This window comes from Pristis pectinata, chromosome 4 (assembly GCF_009764475.1).
Source record: "Pristis pectinata isolate sPriPec2 chromosome 4, sPriPec2.1.pri, whole genome shotgun sequence".
NCBI classification, from domain to species: Eukaryota; Metazoa; Chordata; class Chondrichthyes; order Rhinopristiformes; family Pristidae; genus Pristis; species Pristis pectinata.
This window is the reverse complement of record NC_067408.1, coordinates 54857846-54878221: the sequence shown is the minus strand read 5'-3', so window position 1 is coordinate 54878221 and position 20376 is coordinate 54857846. Positions and strand designations below refer to the sequence as shown.

The window sequence follows — 20376 nt, the reverse complement described above, 5'->3', positions numbered from 1 at the left end:
TTGGCCTCAATTCTGATGTATGTAGGGATGTAAGTGGTTCAGCATGGTTGGAAACTTGTGTCATTGTGCATTATCCTTTGCTTGAAATGCACACATATGGATGTCACGTGAGGATTGGATCCAATAGTCAAAACCACCTTCAGAATATATAATGCAGTGATGTGATGTGAGCTTTTGAGTGGGGGACTTGTAAACAACTAGTCTTAATGTATTAATCTCCATTCTCAATGTAACATTTCTATATTAGTAATATCACAGTGTTGTAATTTTAAACCTGCATTACACTCTCTTCACAAATATGAAACCATTTCAAAACATTTTAGAACAAATTGCGGAAACTTACCCTTGGTTTAACATAAATGCACCAAATGTTATGGTTTTACTGGTATACAGTGAGTCATGTCTTCTAGCCCTTTTTGAACCTTCAAATTATGCTTGGGGTACAACAAAGAGATTTGGAAGAGGAAAAGAATTCTTTTTTGTGGTCTCTATATTCCTCTCACTCTCTGTAGTTATCATGGCAGTTTACCCACATTCACTGAACTCGTAATGGAGAATGAGTTAAGGCTAATTAATTGATGGCAAGGAGACAGCAGAAAATAAATTTAGCCTACTGATCTAATGACCTTTTGTTGTGACATAGTTTAACCTTGAGTGGATCAGTTCAAGTTGCATTTATGTTGCTATGTTTAATACAGGACAACTGGTGGTGTGCACACTTTGCTCCTTTGTAATGAAGACAAAACAGATCTGGCTTTTTTCTGCCCACCTGCTCCCCTTGCTGGCACGATTCTGCATGGTTCCTGTGGAAATGCTCATCATTATCAACAGATTTGCCATGATATTCACGGGATTGGAGGTGCTTTATTTTCTGGCCTCGAACCTGCTGGTACCGTACAAGCTGGCCAAATCAGCCTATAGGGAGCTGGTGCAGGTGAGAAAAGCTCTGTAGTTGATTATTCAAGACTTGTTCTAAGCTTCTGTCTTTTGCACTGCCTGTTCCTCTCCCCTCCTCCCCCAAATTTTCCAGTCTTGTCCTCTTTGCCCTTTGCCTCACTCCAAACAAAGCCTTTTTCCTGTGCCCTTCTATGAGTTATGTCCATCAGCTGATAGCAGTCCTGCTCTGAGTGTTCCAGGTATGCCTTTAGTACTCCTCTTAACAGGAGATTTTTTTCTATCTTCTCACTGAGGTCCACTTTACTGCCCATAGTGCTATATCTTAACTGAGTTTCAATTGCTTGTGACTGTTTCTTGGGTAAATTCTATGACTTGCAGCCCTATTTCAAACCATACTTGTTTTTGATATTTGTATATCTTCATTGATGTCTCATTTCTTGTCAAATTCAACACAATCCTGCTTGTCTGAATTGTCATTTAAAATTTCAGTTATTAAATGTAATTTTTCCATTTAGTTGTTAGTATAACACATTTTGTTAATGTACTGTTTCTGACTTTATTTTGTGTGGTTGCTTTACCTTTTGTTTTGCATTTGAGGTTGAGAGTCCTCCTGACCAACATAACTGTTGCAAGTTTAGTTCAAAAATTGCTAAAATCTTCTTTGGTTGAGAGAAACTTGACCAGACTTCTGTTGCTTTTTAAAAAATTATTTTTTACTCAAAAAACAGTATTGCTATTTCCAAGACAGCTTTTAAAATTTATATTGATTTGATCATAAAATTGCTCTATAATTGCGAGTGGAAAATAATAATAACCCATTATAAAAGATTTACAGAAGCATGGATCCAGGAAAAGAGTTAAGTTATTAGGTAAATCATCAAGCAGCCTACGACGAGGAGAGGTGTGCTGCTTGATGATTGCCACCCATTTCTGTACTGTTTGTCTTGTGAAAATGACAACTTAATGTCAATATCAAACTTTCCATGAATTTCCAAGAATTTTTGCATTTGTGGAGAAAGAATTTTATCTGAAAAGGTTAGGGCATATGCTTTTCTTTTCTTCTGGAAAAAATCAAAACTCATTTTTTCTGATGAGTTTGTTCCTGTAAAGCAACTCAACCTCTCCAGCTCACAAGGGGAAAAGTTTTTTTATTTGTGCCTGCATTAAACTGTTCTTGAAGTTCCCAATATTTTGGATTTTACCTCGTCTCACTTTTTCTCTCAATTCAAACTTTTTTCTTTTTCTATATCTAAATTGTTTCTAATTTGCCCCATTTTCCTTCTATTTTCCTCCATCCTTTTAAGGGGATGTACTTTTTGTCCTGTCATTAATCACAATTGCACATGTTCCACTGACCTTGCAGCACTGTAACTCCAATGCCTGACAATTTTTGATGCAGAAAATTCTGAATTGAAGGATAAGGAAAAACTCTTTTAAAAATTACCATGTACATCATGTCCTCACTCTAGCAACTTCGGGGATTTTAGATTTGCGCATACTGCAGAAAATTCTAATCTGATAGTGGGCTTTCACTTGGTTAAACATGTAACAATTGCCTGCAAGCACATTCAAAAGTTGGCCTGGATTTTTTTTAATCTTTGTTCATTTCTTTAGCTATTTGGTTAATAAGTTTTGAGAGGTAAATCTGCCACTTTATTTTTCTTCCTTCTTCATCAAATTTGTATATATTTATTTGTGGGGTTCACATCTGTGTAACAAAAACATTTTCCACTTGTGTCAACATCCACATAGAAGAAGGAATAAATCAAGTTTCCTCTCCTGCTACCTTAACATTTTTGAATCCTAGACTCTTAAAAGTATTCAGCGTTGCATGAGTATTAATGCTTCCATTTTCCATTCTATTTTTGTACCTGACAAATTGATTTGGTGCGATAGTGAAGGTAGGAATAGGAGGAGATGGCAAATAAATGCGTGGCTGAGAAGTTGGTGCAGGAGGGAGGGTTTTAGATTTTTGGATCATTGGGATCTCTTCTGGGGAAGGTGGGACCTGTACAGAGAGGACGGGTTACACCCGAACCTGAGGGGGGCCAATATCCTTGCAGCCAGGTTTGCTATGGTGGTTCAGGAGGGTTTAAACTAGATTGCGAGCGGGAAGGAAACCGGAGGAGTAGGTCAGAGGAAGAAGGGAATGGGGAAAAGTCAGATCTGACGGGTAGAGAGGCTTTGAGGAAGGAGAAGCAGAGTACAGACTATAAAAGTTGTAAGATGGATGGGCTAAAGTGCATTTACTTAAATGCAAGAAGCATCAGGAATAAGGGAGATGAACTGAGAGATTGGATAAGTACGTGGGACTACGATATTGTGGCTATTACAGAGACATGGCTGACATCAGGGCAGGAATGGATCTTGAATATTCCTGGTTTTCAGTGTTTTAAAAGGGATAGGGAGGGGGTGAGGAGGGGTGGCAATACTGGTCAGGGACACTGTTACAGCTGCAGGAAGGGTGGATCATGCAGAAGGATCCTCTCTAGAGTCAAAATGGGTGGAAATTAGGAACAAGAAAGGAGCAGTTACCCTCCTGGGAGTATTCTATAGGTCCCCCAGTAGCAGTAGGGATACTGAGGAGCAGATTGGGAGGCAGTTTTTGGAAAGATGTGAAAATAACACGGTTATTATAATGGGTGACTTCAACTTTCCAAATATTGATTGGCACCTACTTAGTACTAAAGGTTTAGATGGGGCAGAGTTGAAGTGTGTCCAGGATGGATTCCTGTCACAGTATGTTGACAGGCCGACTAGAGGGAATGCCATATTAGATCTAGTTTTAGGTAATGAACCGGGACAGGTGACAGATCTATCGGTGGGTGAGCATTTGGGGGAAAGTGACCATTGTTCTATAACCTTTAGAATTGTCATGGACAAGGATAGGAGCAAAGAGGACGGGCAGATATTTAATTGGGGAAAGGCAAATTATGAGGCTATAAGGTGAGAACTTGGGAGTGTAAATTGGGATGACATTTTTGAAGGGAAATGTACTATGGAGATGTGGTCAATGTTCAGGGATCTCTTGCAGGATGTTAGGAATAAGTTTGTCCCGGTGAGGCAGAGAAGGAATGGCAGGTGAAGGAACCGTGGGTGACAAGAGAGGTGGAACAACTAGTTAGGAAGAAGGAGGCAGCGTACATAAGGTGTAAGCAGCAACGATCAGACAGGGCTCGTGAGGAATATAGAGTAGCAAGGAAGGAACTTAAGAAGGGGCTGAGCAGAGCGAGAAGGGGACATGAAAAGTCTTTGGCGAGTAGGGTTAAGGAGAATCCCAAGGCTTTTTTCTCGTATGTGAAGAGCAGAAGGATGGCAAGAGTAAAGGTAGGTCCGATTAAAGACAAAGGTGGGAGGATGTGCCTGGAAGCTGTGCAGGTGGGTGAGGTTCTCAGTGAATACTTCTCTTCAGTATTCACCAAGGAGAGGGGTCTTGATGATGCTGAGGACAGTGTTGGTAAGGTTAATGTTCTAGAGTATGTAGATATCAAGAGAGAGGATGTGTTGGAGTTGTTAGAAAATATTAGGACAGATAAGTCCCCGGGGCCTGACGGAATATTCCCCAGGCTGCTTCGTGAGGCGAGGGAGGAGATTGCTGAACTGTTGGTTAGGATCTTTGAGTCCTCATTGTCCACGGGGATGGTACCAGAGGATTGGAGGGTGGCGAATGTTGTCCCCTTATTCAAAAAAGGTAGTAGGGATAGGTCAGGGAATTACAGACCAGTGAGCCCTACGTCTGTGGTGGGTAAGCTGTTAGAAAGGATTCTAAGAGATAGGATCTATGAGCATTTAGAGAATGGTGGACTGATTAGGGACAGCCAGCATGGCTTTGTGACGGGAAGATCTTGCCTCTCAAGCCTGATAGGGTTCTTTGAGGAGGTGACCTGGAAGATTGATGAGGGTGGTGTAGTAGGTGTGGTCTACATGGATTTTAGTAAGGCGTTTGATAAGGTTCCGCATGGTAGACTTCTTCAGAAGGTCAGAGGCCAAGGGATCCAGGGAGGCTTGGGTGTGTGGATTCAGGATTGCTTGCCTGTAGAAAGCAGAGGGTTGTGGTGGAGGGAGTGCATTCGGATTGGAGGGCTGTGACTAGTGGTGTCCCACAGGGAGCGGTTCTGGGACCTCTACTTTTTGTGATATTTATTAATGACTTAGATGAGGGGATGGAAGGGTGGGTTAGCAAGTTTGCAGATGACACAAAGATCGGTAGTGTTGTGGATAGTGTGGAGGGCTGCTGAAGCTTACAGAGGGATATTGATAGGATGCAGAGCTGGGCTGAGAGGTGTCAGATGGAGTTCAATCCGGAGAAGTGTGAGGTAGTACACTTTGGAAGGACAAACTTCAAGGCAGAGTACAAGGTAAATGGCAGGATTCTGGGCAGTGTAGAAGAGCAGAGGGATCTGGGGGTTCGTATCCACAGATCACTGAAAGTTGCCTCACAGGTGGATAGGGTAGTTAAGAAAGCTTATGGGATGTTAGCTTTCATAAATTGTGGGATTGAGTTTAAGAGCCGCGAAGTAATGATGCAGCTTTACAAAACTCTGGTTAGACCACACTTGGAGTACTATGTCCAGTTTTGGTCGCCTCATTTTTGGAAGGATGTGGAGGTGTTGGAAAGGGTGCAGAGGAGACTTAGCAGGATGCTGCCTGGATTGGAGAGTATGGATTATGAGGAGACACTGAAGGAGCTAGGGCTTTACTCTTTGGAGAGGAGGAGGATGAGGGGAGACATAGAGGTGTACAAAATATTAAGAGGAATAGATAGAGTGGACAGCCAGCTCCTCTTTGCCAGGGCACCAATGCTCAATACAAGAGGACATGGCTTTAAGGTAATGGGTGGGAAGTTCAAGGGAGATGTCAGAGGGAGGTTTTTCACCCAGAGAGTTGTTGGTGCATGGAATGCGCTGCCTGGCATGGTGGTGAAGGCTGATACATTAGTCAAGTTCAAGAGATTGTTAGATAAGCATATGGAGGAATTTAAGATAGAGGGATATGTGGGAGGAAGGGGATAGATAGTCTTAGGTGTGGTTTGAAGGGCGGCACAACATGGTGGGCCGAAGGGCCAGTGTTGTGCTGTATTGTTCTATGGTTCAAACTTTGCCTTTTATTGGTCACATTAAGTTGAGGTTGCTCATATAGATTATATATTTAAGTAAATGACAAAGGATTGAGAGAAATACCAAGATCTATTTGAAAACTTATTTATTCAGAAGTAATGGTGGTATTGCAATCCGATGTGAAGCATGAATTAATTTTGTTTGCCTGTTCACATGCTTGACTCGTGCCTGTGGCAAGCATGCATTGTGGTGCTACAGTAATAGATCTTCTGTATAATCCCATTCCACTTGTTATTTTCTCATCTCATCTCTTTGCACACAGGTAGTAGAAGTTTATGGCTTGTTGGCATTGGGAATGTCTCTCTGGAATCAGTTGGTTGTCCCTGTGCTCTTCATGGTTTTCTGGCTGGTCCTGTTTGCTCTTCAGATCTACTCTTACTTCAGTACACGCGATCACCCTACATCTCGTGAGAGACTGCTCTTCCTCTTCCTTACAAGGTATGATTGTCTTTGCACTGTCATTTGATAGTTTGGCCTTGTTGATAGAATTCTCAAATAATAATGGTCATTGCAGAGGAATGCCCATCTGAAGATCATTACAAACTCTGAAGATTGATAACTATTCAAAATGAAAATGTTTGTAATGCGTGCTGCAACTGTAAGAAAAACCTTAGAATAAAATTTATTCAAGTTTGGCTAGTGTTTGCAGAGAACTATGTTAGGTAAATTATTTTAATTTATGAATACAAACTATTTTCTGAATGCTGAATGTGGACTAATTTAGCATTATAAAGACACTGTTAACTGTTGTGACTCCTGCTCTCTTCCTGCTCAAATGTGGTATTTGAAATGATAGTAGGAGAGCAGCATACCAGTTAGGATTGGATACTGAGCTAGGTGACTTGCTGATGGGCTGTGTGGAAATAATAGGAATGCTCAGTGGTAGAGGAGAAGATACTTGGCGGGGATGGTGGGTGGGGAGGGAACTGTTTTGGCCAATTTCCTGTGTTACCAACAGAATTAACAAAGGTCTCAACTTTTAAATGTCATTCATCGGCTAACATTTTTGTTGCAGTATTGCAGAATGTTGCAGCACTCCTTACTCTTTGCTGGGCCTCATGTTCACAATCTCCTTCATTACCCTGGGTGTCCTCACACTTTGCAAATTCTACCTTCAAGGTTATGGCGCTTTCATGAATGACAATCTAATGCACAGGTAAGATGAAGCACACTGCCTGTAAGTTCTATAAATAGGTTATATGCTCTTTAAAGAATTACATTTACTCAAACTGTTTGGACAATTTTTTTTAAAAGTGCAGGTGAGATTTCCTTAATTGTTACAATTGTTGCAGCCAGTGGTAGCATCAACACAAGGGCTGAAATATGATTTTAAGAAGGAAATATTATTATATAAAGTTCTTAAAACTTCTAACATCAGGGTCACTTGCTGAAATAGTGTGCTGGACCAAGGTGCACCCATGTATTTCTGGTGTGTGAAGAAAAAATTCAGCACTTCCTGGCTGGCTAGCTGTCGAGCATCTTTACAATAAGAATCAGTTGATTCCGAAACTGATTTTGCTTCTAATTCAACCCATGTTCTCGGCATATTTCAATAAAACTTCTTTGGAGTTGGCCTGTAATACATTATATACATGGGGGATGGACCAGGTTGACAATACAAAGTACTTCTAAGGGCCGGTTATGCACAATTCCTGAACTTAATTGGGAGTTCCTCATCACTATCCTTTTGGTTATGTTGCTTGCATGTGGAGTCTGGCAGCAGCATGCCAACTCCTGCAGTTTGTAAGTTATTATGCTGGAATTGTTCCCACAACAAAGATGATTTGAACTGTTCAGGTTGACTCCTAAAACATGGTTCATTTGGGAACTTTGGCATTGGGTTGATATTGGAAATCAGCTTGACTAGATGTGGCGACTTCTATTACTGTTAGTGATGGAGGTGTCACTATGTACTTAACTGCCAATAAGCCAAATTAAAAGCACTTTTCTAAATTCCAGTTTTTGTGACATTACTATAAACTTCTTGATTTGACTCGTCAAAAATCCTCTTAACTTCCAAAATTTATCAACTGTTGCTGGAACTAGAAGCACAATGGAGCTCAATTTTGTATTGAGAAATTTTATTTTTAATTTTTCAGAGGGATGACTGAAGGTATCACATTGCTGATCCTAGCAGTGCAGACTGGCCTGATTGAATTACAGGTTGTGCATCGAGCCTTTCTGCTAAGCATCATCCTCTTCATTGTGGTAGCTTCCATTCTTCAGTCAATGTTAGAAATTGCTGATCCAATTGTTCTCGCACTTGGAGCTTCAAGAAACAAGTAAGATGGTCTTAAAATTACAGTACTTTACAAATTGAGGAAGCAAATTTGGTCCATGCACTTGTGTTAGCTGCCTGAAAATCATTTATTGCCCTTCATAATTTATCACTTGCTTAAAAACTAAGAATTCTGCTACCTTATTGCTCTGATATGTAAGTTGTAAAGTTGCTTCATTAGTGTTACACCTTCCCTTTCCATCATTTTGTGATACTGCAATTACAGCACTAAACGGGCCTTTGGAGAAAATAGTTATGCAATGCCTTCTGTTCTCATCCCCATTTTCTTTGTTCCCTTTTTCTTTCTGTTTTTATCAAGCTTTCTGATAAATGTACCTTTGTCACATTAACCGCTGTTTGTCACAGTTGTATCCCCTTGTTTATGTTCTTGTATTATAACAAATTCTACATTCTCACCCCCAAGAGTAAATAATGTCCTCTTGTTAGATTTGTACTGATTGACTTGTATTTATGGCCCTTCGTAATGCCTTACCCACAAATCTTCTACCTCTTCTATAAAACGCTTTCAGGACCTTCTGTTTAGTAGTTAAAAGAACTCAGTCCTTTGGGGTAAAACTTAAGTTCTGATATTCTAATACTTTTTGCATCTTTTCAAGAATTTCTATTTTTTTTTAATATGCAGACCGGAACAATTCACAGTTCCCAGACATTGTCTAACCAGGATTCTGTACAAGTTTAGCTTGATTTCAGTTCTGTCCTTGTACAAATGAGGAAATTTGAATTTTATTCATAGCCTTAATAACTAAATTTCATAATTTAAGTACGTTTCCTGCTTGTCTGCACTTTGTGTCTACTTTCAAACTTGCCTTGCTATTCCTCATCTTTGCACAATAGAAGTTCACTTCACTTGCTAATTTCAAATCTATTCTGCGAGTTTATTTACAGTTTCTACATGTTGTAGTCCTCCTATCAGCTACGTACATTGGCTCTTTTATGTTTGTTGCCTGCAAACTTCAAAGTACAAATTATTTTCATAAAATTGATGCATATTGAACAATAGTTTCACACAAAGCTGACACAGATATGGATAGGGAAGTCACTTGTAAAGAAGACCATAAGGATATGTCCCCTTATGTCCAGGTATGTTAAGTGAGTGGTAAAGATCTAGCAGATGTGGGGAAAGTGTGAAATTGTACATTCTAATAGGAAAAATCAAGAAGAGGCATATTATCTAAATAGTGAGAGATCTGGGTGCCCTTGTGCAAAAGGCTTTATGTAGTTAAACCAAGTATTTTGAAGTTTAACAGAATGATGTTCATTGCTTGGGGAATTGAATGCAAGGTAATGCAAGAGGGGATTGATCACACTAGGTCTGGTGTCTTGGTTGTCAGAAAGGATGTCAATGCATTGAAGAAGTTCAGAGAAGGTTACTGGACTAATACCTGGAGTGGATGGGAAGGCTTGTATCCACCAAAGTTTGCAAGCGGGGACTTAATTGAAACACGTAAGATCCTGACCATCTTGATGGATAGACACTGAGAAGATGCTTCTTCACGGCAGAATCTAGAATTATGTTTTGCTGTTTAAGAATAAGGGTTTACCCATTTATGTCAGAAATAAGGCAAAATATTTTTGTCTGAGGAATGAGAGTCTTTGGAACTGTTTTCCTTAAAGCATCATAAATAATTTTAAGGCAGAGGTAGATTGATTCTTGATGAGTCTCTGGGTAGACTGGATTGTGGAGTTCAGGTCACAGTTAGATCAGCAGGCTTGTGGGGCTGAGTAGCTCATTCCTGATTTATTTGTTCTGCACCTTTTTTAGATACCACTTTAAGAAACTGCCAATAACCAATCTATTTTGATGTTAACTTGCTATCCAATTGACTGTGTCACTAGTTTCATTATCTCCACTTTCTAACGGAACAACTTAGTATATTTCTTGATCTTTTAATGTCTCACCAACTGTGCTGATGTTCCTCATAAAATACTGAGGCACAGTCATTAATATTTCTGCCAATTTTGTTTCAGTACCTGTAAATTGATTGCATATATCCTTAATCAACCTTTATTATCTGGTCTCAAGTGACGTACATAGTCCAGGAAAATGAGGAATGTAATTTTGTCACCTTTGTTTATTCCCACAGCACAGTGGAGCAGCTGTAAATCTGCTGCTTCACAGCTCCAGGCCAGGTTTCATCCTGACCTCCAGTGCTATCTGTGTGGAGTTCGCACTTTCTCCCTGTGACTGTGCGGGTTTGCTCCCACATCCCAAAGGCTTGCAGGTTAATTGGTCACTGTAAAGAAGAGATGGTTTGGAGCAAAACTGATAATACTGACAGATGTAAGAGACTGCAGATGCTGGAATCTGGAGCAATAAACAATCTGCTGGAAGAACTCAATGGGTTGAGCAGTATCTGCAGGAGGAAAGGAATTATCAATGTTTCGGGTCAAAACCCTGCATCAGGACAGTCCTTCAGCAGATTGTTTGTTACATGTTGATAATACTGATACTGTAAATGGGGGGATAAAATGGAAGTGGCAGTTGTTTGGAAAAGTTGTTTTGTGTCCTGTTTACAGTATAGGAAAGGGATAGGTTGTCACTTATCTAAGAAAACAGTATTGCGTCAGATTTGGAGATGTACCAAAATCGAGATAAGATAATTCTTTAGAGTTCACCACTGAATCAAGGCATCAGGCATAATGAGCATTGGGCTTCACATAATAATATACTCAAAGCCCAGGTTGTTGTGGGTTGTTGACAAAGTATCAGCAGTGTTGGGTAACTGGGCAAACAGGTTCTGAGAGAGAGGAGGCAAGGAGGAAAAACAGATGGGAAGAAGGGGCAGAGGGTAGAAGTGCAAAGTGGAAGGGGGAGATGGAACAAGGATCCATCTTTTCCCATAATAGGAGTCTGGATCAAGCATTCAGATTTTGCTATTTTTACTGAAGCCCAAGAGTGATTTGATTCACTGTCTGCTAGTAGGACGTGAGCTCAGGATAGGGCCATGTTTGGAGCACCTCCACTGGCATTTGGGACTGGTGGGGGAGGGGGTCACCTGTTCTGTTCTTGCTCTTCAGCTCCATCTAATCCATTCAATCATATTGTCATGAAACTGACCTGGATTGATTACCAGCATCAAGAGCAGATGGAGATTGAGCAGTGATCAGACCCAGAGCTGTCTATGAAGGTTCCTTGCTTCTGTTGTCACGGCGCCATGCTCCTTCCCATTTGCAGTATTTCAGCCAAAAAAATTCTGTTTAAGCTTAGCAGTAAGTATCAAGAAGCTATTTGACAATAGGCCGTACATTTACTGATGGTGAGGCAAAGGAAAATTGAGCGGGGGGAGGGAAGAGTGGTGGTTGGTGGTGCAAGAGGATAAACGCAGAGGTGAAGATTGGTGGAGGTTAACAGAAAGGGAAGGGCAAGCCCATAGAGGGATTGAACTTCTTGAGAACTTTTAAGTTGCATCAGTAAAGATTAGAAAGGCAAACCAGTTTTTCTGGACTATTTAAATTTAAAGGCAAAAATGTTTCCCATTAGACCATTCAAGGAAATTTGTATCCTGTTATTGTTTTATAGTGCAATTAAAACCACTATCAACTTGCAATTCATTTTGATTGCATGATTAACTGTGATTAAATGTTTTAATTGCTTGACAGCTTTAGAAAAAATGATACTGTAAAAAATATTGAAGCTTAATGATCAGTACATTTTATTCCATTGTTATGAAGAAAGTAGATATCAGCATAGATGCTCCAACGATAATCTTCCCAAGTCCTACTCCTGAGTAGAACCTTCCTTTAGAAAATTCTGTGCGTTGCTCTTCTCTTTAAAAGAGGTGATATGATTGAATTTTTTTGAGGAGATGTTTAATTGTTGTGTACAGGCAAGTCCCTTTGGAGGTTATTTATATGGGGCTTCCAAAGTGCATTTGATAAAAATCCATTTCATTCTGTATCTCAAATTTTTGAGTGGGGAATTGTTAACAAAAGTTGAACCTGATGACTGACTTGGCCAAAAATTTGGTTTTCCAATCAGGTAATAGAAGATGGGGATAATTTGCAAGTAAGATGTGACCAGTCACGATGGGCTGAACGGCTTCCTACAGTGCTGTAATCATTGTATGATTCTATGTCTGCGAGAGTTTGTGTTTGGAATTCCTCTATTCACTATATTTACTTGGTAGTGACTCAGATAATGAAGTAGAAACCCACATAACCTTGGTTGTTGTGGAGCCAAGTATGTATGGCCAGTAGTGTCAAGTCAATTCTTTTTAAGTCCAAGTTTGATAGGTTTTTACTAACCCAAGATTTTAAGGGATATGAAGTAAAATCAGGCATGAAGTTTCTGATCAACCATGATCTAATTGAGTGGAAGATCAGGTTTGTGAGATTAAATTGCCTACTATGGTTGTTTGGTTCTTATCTACTTTGTGCTATAAAATAATACTTCTTGTTTATGATCCTTAGGTTTGCACTAAATTGATTTGTTTTTATTTTGCCTTCAAGGTATATCTAATTTCATGTTAAATACAGCAGAAAATTGGATAAATATAATTCAGGTCCAAGAGCATCTTTGGGGAGAGAGAGAGAGAGAATTCATGCTTCAGTTCAATAATTTTTGAAGAACATGGAGAAAATAGTGATTAAAACAAGTATTAGTTGGTAAGAAAGGAATAATGCAAAAGGGAAGGTCTTGGAAAGTGGAGAGCAGAGTAGATTAAATGACAGAAGTGGTGATAAAGCTAGCTGAAAGAGGGTGGTAAAGGCTGATAAACAAGTAAAGGTATAAATAAAAAGGAATGATGGGTGTCTAAAATATTAGTAGAAGAAAAAATAAAGTAACTGTAAATGTTGAAATTGAGATGCAAGACATGAGTGGTGAATTATCTGAAATTGTTCAGTGTGGGATTGAATCCGGAAGACTACAGTGTGCCTCGTTAAAAGATGAAGTGCTGTCCCTCAGGCTTGTGCTGAACTTCTATTGAATAGTGACGGATGAACAGAAATCATGGGACTTGGAGATCATGCTTGTGAAATATACAAAGGTGTTCTGCAAAGCAGTCGCCAAACTTGCATTTGGTTTCTCTGATGTAGAGAAGACCGCATTGTAAACACCAAGTGCAGTTCATTAACTGGGAAGCAGTAGAAATAAATCCTTGATTCTCGCAGAGTTCCTTTCTCTGGTGGAAAGGGAAATGGTATAAGGAGAGTTGTTGCCACATCTGAATGTGCAAGGGAAGATGCTTTGAGAAGGGAGTTGGTGTGAGTGGAGATGGGAAAAATGAACTTGGGGGAATGGTGCCTTGGAAATGGTGAAAGAGAAGGAGAGATTATGTCTAATGGTGGCCTCATGTTGAAGGTGTTGGAAATCATGGTGCCTGGTCATCTGGAAGATGAGAACAAAGAAGATCCGCTCCTCCTCCTGTGTAAGAGGAGGTGGCATAAGAGATGAAGTGCTGGAAATAGAACAAAAGCAGTTGAGGGCCCCATCAAGTATAGTGGAGGGGAAACTCATTGAGAAAGGAAAACCTATCAGAAGTGTTGGTTTGGAGCCTGATATTGTCAGAACAGGTGGGTAGAAATGGGAACCTGGGGGGCTTATTGCGCACTCCCTAGATATTAGCCTTTGTCACCCTCCTCAGCCAGCTTCATTACCACTTTTATCATTCAGTCTCTCCTGCCCTCCACCCTGACACAGACCTCTTTTTCTCTCTCCTATCCCTTTTTCTGCAGATAATCTTGTTTAGTGTCCAGCTTTTCCCGGTTCCGATGAAGAGTTATTGACATGAAACATTAACTCTTTCTCCACAGATGCTGCCTGATCAGCTGAATATTTCCAGCATTTTCTGTTTTCTTTCATCTTTCCAGTAAATGTAGTGTTTTGCTTTCCAAGTATGGTGTAAAGTTAAGATAATGATCTAGTCGTGCTGCTTAGAACTTGTGATATCCATGTTTTCCACCCCCTTTTCCTGCAAAATTTGGTGACCATCTTCTAAGTGCTGGCTTTTTAGTTGAGGTGGAATGCTATTGCATAGACTTTGGACGTACTGGGATGTAATTTCCAGTGACAGAGGTATATTTCCAATTCATCAGTTTTTGGTTAGTAAAGTGCTTGCTAAGACAATGTTAAATGCCGGTACAGCTAATCCTCTGTCTCTTTAGTGACTGTAAATTTTGGTGATCTGTGTCACTCACATGGATGTTCTGTCATTAACTACATGGATCAGGCTTGGCTTTCTTCCAAAGTGGACATGGAATTAGCAGTCAGAAATCATTGCTGAGATGAAATGCAACATTTCTCATATTGACTGATCAGTGAAACTTAAAACATCAACCATTGTCACCATGCTGGTTCCCAGGCAGGAAATTGGAATAGAGGCCAAGATCAGATTGGTTGTGGCCAACCACTCCTTTCTCCCTTTCTTTATTAAAATACTCCTCATCTTATTGTGCCACTGAAAACCTTTAATGAGGGGATAGGACTTGGGTTCTGGCCACTGTGGTTTAGGCATTTTCAGTAGCGGGAAAGAGGCAGATTAGAGTGGCCCTTTCCATTAATTTAGCTTCGGTGCACAACAGCAAGAATGGTGGGTAACTGGTGGGATTGTCTGGTTTTCATAGATTTAGCACCATGATGAATTTGGCTTATTTCTGTTTCATTGGGTTTCATTGCACTTTGATGGATGACTGTGAAAGGCTTGGCAAACCCTATGTCCTGAGATGCATCAAATACTCAGGATAAATCCAGAAGCTATTTTGTGGTTGGAAGGTGCACTTGTTTCCTCCACTGTTTACAGGAAGGCAGCAATGAATTGCACAGAACCATACCACAGATTCCAATACTTCACCCTCAGTTGGATATGGGGAACAGGGAGGAAAATATAGCTGAGGGCAAGATCACATCAGGCAAGATCTTATGGAATGGTGGAGCAGGCCTGAGGGTCAAGAACACCTATTATTTCTTACATTTTTATCCACAGCTGCTTTGGACTTGGTATACTCCATTTTGAGTTGTGCTCTTATGTGGGTATATAGTTGCCACACTAATTCATTTGCTATGCAATTAGTCATGGCCTATATCATCAAAGTCATTCTATTACCCAAGTCATTGGCCTGTCAGTTCACTCCTGCCACAAGTGAACATCACTTTACTTGGGTATCAGAAGGGAAGCCTCAATTTCCACAAATCCATCTCACTCAATTCAATACAGGATGGAAGACGTGCTGATTTGATATCTCAAATCAAGGAAAGCATTGTAGAAAACAACAGTTTAAGGTGTTTCCTCATTTAATAACAAGGAACACTGGAGTTCTCAAGGAAAAAACAAAATGCTGACCAAAAACCTCACGGACCTTTTAGGAACTAGTACCTGGACTGGACCTTCCATGCAATGAGGCTTGGCCTGGATTGGATACAAACAAGATAAGGAGACATAGCTATCATTCACATGGATTGAAACTCAAATCAGTTCTTTGTTCCAACTGTGGCAATGAAAGGAATTTAGGGAGCTGTGAGATAAATTGAAAAGTAGGACCTCAAAGGTAATGATCTCAGGACTGCTACCTGTGCTATGTTCTGGTCAGAGTAGGAATAGCAGCATAGTTAGGATAAATATGTGGCTTGAGCAGTGGTGCAGGAGGGAGGGTTTCAGATTCCTGAGGCATTGAAACTGGTTCTGGGGGAGGTGGGACCAGTACAAACCGGATGGTCTGCATCTGGGCAAGACTGGGATCAGTGTCCTCGGGGGATTGTTTGCTGTTGGGAGGGTTTAAATTAATATGGCAGGGGGATGGGAATCCATGCGGAAAGACAGGGAAGCAATGCAGAGACCAAAGCAAAAGTTAGAAAAGAGAAAAATAAGAGTGGAGTACAGAAAAACAAAGGAGACTACAACAGGATGGGGGAGGAGTTTGCTAGCATAGACTATGAACACAAGCTTATATGGTGGGACAGTTGAGGAACAGTGACAGACTTTCAAAGAGATTTTTCACAGTGCTCAAGAAAAATATATTCCAGTTAAAAGCAAGGACAGTAAGGGTGGGGAGAGCCAGCATTGTATAACTAAGGAAATAAAAGAAGGCATCAAGCTAAAAGCTCATGCATACAAAGTCGTCAAGAGTAGTGGGAAACTATAAGGTTGGATAAACTTTAAAAAGCAGCAAAGAAGCACTAAGCAAGCAATAAGGAAAGGTAAGATAGATTATGAAAGTAGTCTAGCACAAAATATAAAAGCAGATAGTAAAAGTTTATATAATTATATAAAGCAGAAAAAGGTGGTTAAAGTGAACATAGGTCCCTTGGAAGATGAGAAGGAGGAATTAATATTGGGTAATGTGGAAATGGCTGAGGCCTTGAATGACTATTTTGTGTCGGTCTTCACAATGGAGGACACGTCTAATGTGCCAAAGAGAGAGGTTACGGATGTGATGAGAGGTGAGGACCTCGATACAATTGTTGTCGATACAGCTGAGATAGTGATGAGCAAAATAGTGGGCCTAAAGGTAGATAAGTCCCCTGGTCCTGATGGGATGCATCCCAGGGTCCTGAAAACATGGTGGAAGTTATAGTTGATGCATTTGTGATTTACCAAAATTCTCTGAATTGTGGGCAGGTCCTGGCATATTGAAAGACAGCAAATGTCACACCACTGTTTAAAAAAGGATGTAGGCAAAAGGCAGGTAATTATAAGCCAGTTAGCTTAACGTCTGTAGTTGGGAAAATGTTTGAAGCTATCATTAAGGAGGAAATAGCAGGACATCTGGATAGAAGTGGTACCATCAGGCAGATCCAGCATGGATTTGGGCAGGACAGGTTCTCTTTGACAAACTTACTGGAGTTCTTTGAGGATATAATGAGTGCAGTGGGTAGAGGGAACAGGTGGAAGCTGTATACTTGAATTTCTAGAAGGTGTTCGATAAGGTGCTGCATAAAAGATAAGGATACATGGAGTTGGGGGTAATGTATTAGCATAGATAGAGTATTGGTTAACCAATAGAAGGCAGAGAGTTGGGATAAGTGGGTATTTCTCTGGTTGGCAATCAGTGCAGAGCAGAGTGCCACGGGTCGGTGCTGAGCCCACAACTGTTCACAATATACATTAATGATTTGGAAGAGGGGACTGAGTGCAGTGTGCCTAAGTTTGCTGATGACACTAAATTAAGTGAAAAAGCAAATTGCACAGAGGATCTGTAGAGTCTGCAGAGAGATATGGATAGGTTAAGTGAGTGGGCAAGGGTCTGGGAGATGGAGTACAATGTTGGTAACTGCGAGGTCATCCACTTTGGAAGGAAAAATAGAAGATCAGATTATTTAAATGGTGAAAGATTGCAGCATGCTGTTGTGCAGAGGGACTTGGGAGTGCTTGTGCATGAATTGCAGGTGTAACAAGTTATCAAGAAGGCAAATGAAATGTTGGCCTTCATTGTTAGAGGGATTGAAGTTAAGAGCAGGGAAGTTATGCTGCAACTGTACAGGGTACTGGTGACGCTGTACCTGGAGTGCTGAGTGCAGTTCTAGTTTCCTTACTTGAGGAAAGATATACTGGCTTTGGAGGTGGTGCAGAGGAGGTTCACCAGGTTGATTCTGGATATGAGGGGGTTAGCCTCTGAAGAGAGAGTGAGTTGCCTGGGACAATACTTGCTGGAATTCAGAAGAATGATAGGGGATCTTATAGAAACATATAAAATTATGAAAGGGATAGATAAGATAGAGGCAGGAAAGTTGTTTCCACTGGTAGGTGACGCAAGAAACAGGGGACACAGCCTCAAGGTTCAGGGAATTAGATTTAGGATGGAGATGAGGAGAAACTGCTTTTTCCAGAGAGTAGTGAATCTGTGGAATTCTCTGCCCAGGGAAGCAGTAGCGGCTACCTCATTAAATATATTTAAGACTCATTTGGACAGATTTTTGCATAGTAAGGAAATTAAGGGTTATGGGAAAAGAGCAGGTAGGGTGAGCTGAGTCCATGACCAGATCAGCCATAATTTTATTGAATGGCGGAGCAGGCTTGATGGGCCAGATGGCCTGCTCCTCCTATTTCTTATGTTCTTTTGAAAATCAAATGCATTATCGAAGACTCTTCTCTCCAATCTTTACCATGATATATGGCTAATATTCACACAGATGCTGAAACTTAAGGTGGTACTGCCATCATATTAGAATACTTTTATTGTTTTTGGGCCGGTTCTGGAACATGAAAGCACCATACGTACTTTTCAAATATCTTGAGAGGGGGAAAGTTTAAAGTAGATGTGCAGGGTAAGTTTTTTTTTTACACAGTATGGTAGGTGCCTGGAACACACTGCCAGGGGTAGTGGTGGAAGCAGATGCGATAGTGGTGTTTAAATGGCATTTAGACAGGCACATGAACATATAGGGAATGGAGGGAGATTGATCATGCGCAGGCAGATGGGTTTAGTTTAATTTGGCACATGGTCGGCACAGATGTTGTGGCCTGAAGGGTCCGTTCCTGTGCTGTACTGTTCTGTGCTCTGTTTTCTATTGTCCCCACATCCCTCCTACTATCCATTTTGTCAAAGGTACTGCAGGAGGAACATCAGAACTACTGACTCTAAATTGGGCTTTTAAAATTAGACTTGAATACCCAATCTTTTTCTGCATGTATTCACCAAAGATTGTTCTGATTTGCAAATCAGCAGACAACTTATGTGTAATTCTTAGTGTAGATATTTTATTTAATATGGTGCTTAAAATAGTAAATAGCTGAAACTGATTTTGGGGATGATTAAATCAGATTTTGATTTACAACCAGCAGTGTGTTTTGAAGTCTGAGTAATGGCGCATTCTGTAAAAAAAATAACAAGAAGATTGTGCTGTAGGTTGTACTTGTGATACAACATCTCCATATGTTGACATTTTATTGACCACCATAGTATGTCCTCTTTTAATTACCATAATATCTGAAGTATGTCTCACACTCTTAAAATTATATGACTACCTTGCATTTAAATTTTAGATCAGCACAGATGGAGACACTGCCTGATCTGTTTGATTCAGTATTCTATCACCAGGGATGCTTAACCATTCACCATTTTAGAAAGTTAGTTGTCTTCCTTTTAACAAGCTGTATAAAGTGGATGAAAGCATGGCAGAATCTACTTCAATAATTCCTACTGAACTGAGGAACTTGGGCTTAAAATGAAGATTTTCCTTAAGCTATTACCATGTTTTTTGGAGGGGGAATTTACATGGGATGTGTGTTTCTGGTAAGGCCAACACTTAATGCACATCCTTAATTGCCCTTGAAGTCTTGAACAAATTCAGTCTTGCTGGTTAAGGTATTTCCACAATACCTTTAGTAATGAGTTTAAGAATTCTGATCCCATGATGAAGGAATGGCTAAGTTTCCAGGTCAGAGTGGTGTGTGATATGGAGAGAAACTGTATGCAGTAGTATTTCTATGAACCTGCTGTTCTTGTCCTTCATGGTAAAGGTTACAAGATTGCAAGGTGCTGTTGGAATGGCCTCAGCAAGTTACTATGCATTTTGTATATGGTACTCTGCAACCATGGTATGCTTGTAGCAGTGAGAGTGAATATTTAGGGCAACAAGTGGCATGTCATTGAAACAGGCTGATTTATCCTGGATCATGTCAAGCTCTTGGAGTGTTGTTGGACCTGCACTTATCCAGACAAGTGGTGAGTACTCCATCACAGAGCTGACTTGTCTTGTAGATGGTAGAAAACCCTTGGGCTGTGGAGGAGCTCAGTTGCTCAGTTCTGATCTCTTGTACTTGTGTGTTTGGTCCACTTGAATGATGTCCTCCAGGGTGTTTATAGTAGGGTCACATTAAATGTCAATAGATGGTAAGACTCTTAATGATGGTCATTGCCTGATATATGTGTGGTGCTGTTACTTAGCTCATTTCAGCCAATATCTGGATATCATCTCAGTTTTGCATGTTGATCCAGATTCCAGCATCTGCACATCTCTTGTGTGAAGGCATGGACTATTTTAGGTGGAAATGAACTTTGTGCGGTCATCGGTAAACAACCCTGTATGATGAAAGCATGTCTTTGAAGCAGAAGTTGAAAATGGTTGGGCCTAGGACACTGTCCTGAAGAACTCTTAGGACTGGAATGATTGCACTCCAATAATTG

The 20376-nt window shown here is 40.4% G+C and overlaps 1 protein-coding gene across 1 annotated transcript in view; it reads left to right on the top strand.

Moving 5' to 3' along the window:
* The window catches only part of rnf145a (ring finger protein 145a), an 89636-nt gene that overhangs the window by 52634 nt on the left and 16626 nt on the right, over positions 1-20376 (top strand). The window contains exons 4-7 of the mRNA XM_052014554.1: positions 699-934; positions 6277-6452; positions 7030-7170; positions 8114-8296. Of these exons, the coding sequence (XP_051870514.1) occupies positions 699-934; positions 6277-6452; positions 7030-7170; positions 8114-8296 (736 nt within the window). The remainder of the gene's footprint in view (positions 1-698; positions 935-6276; positions 6453-7029; positions 7171-8113; positions 8297-20376) is intronic.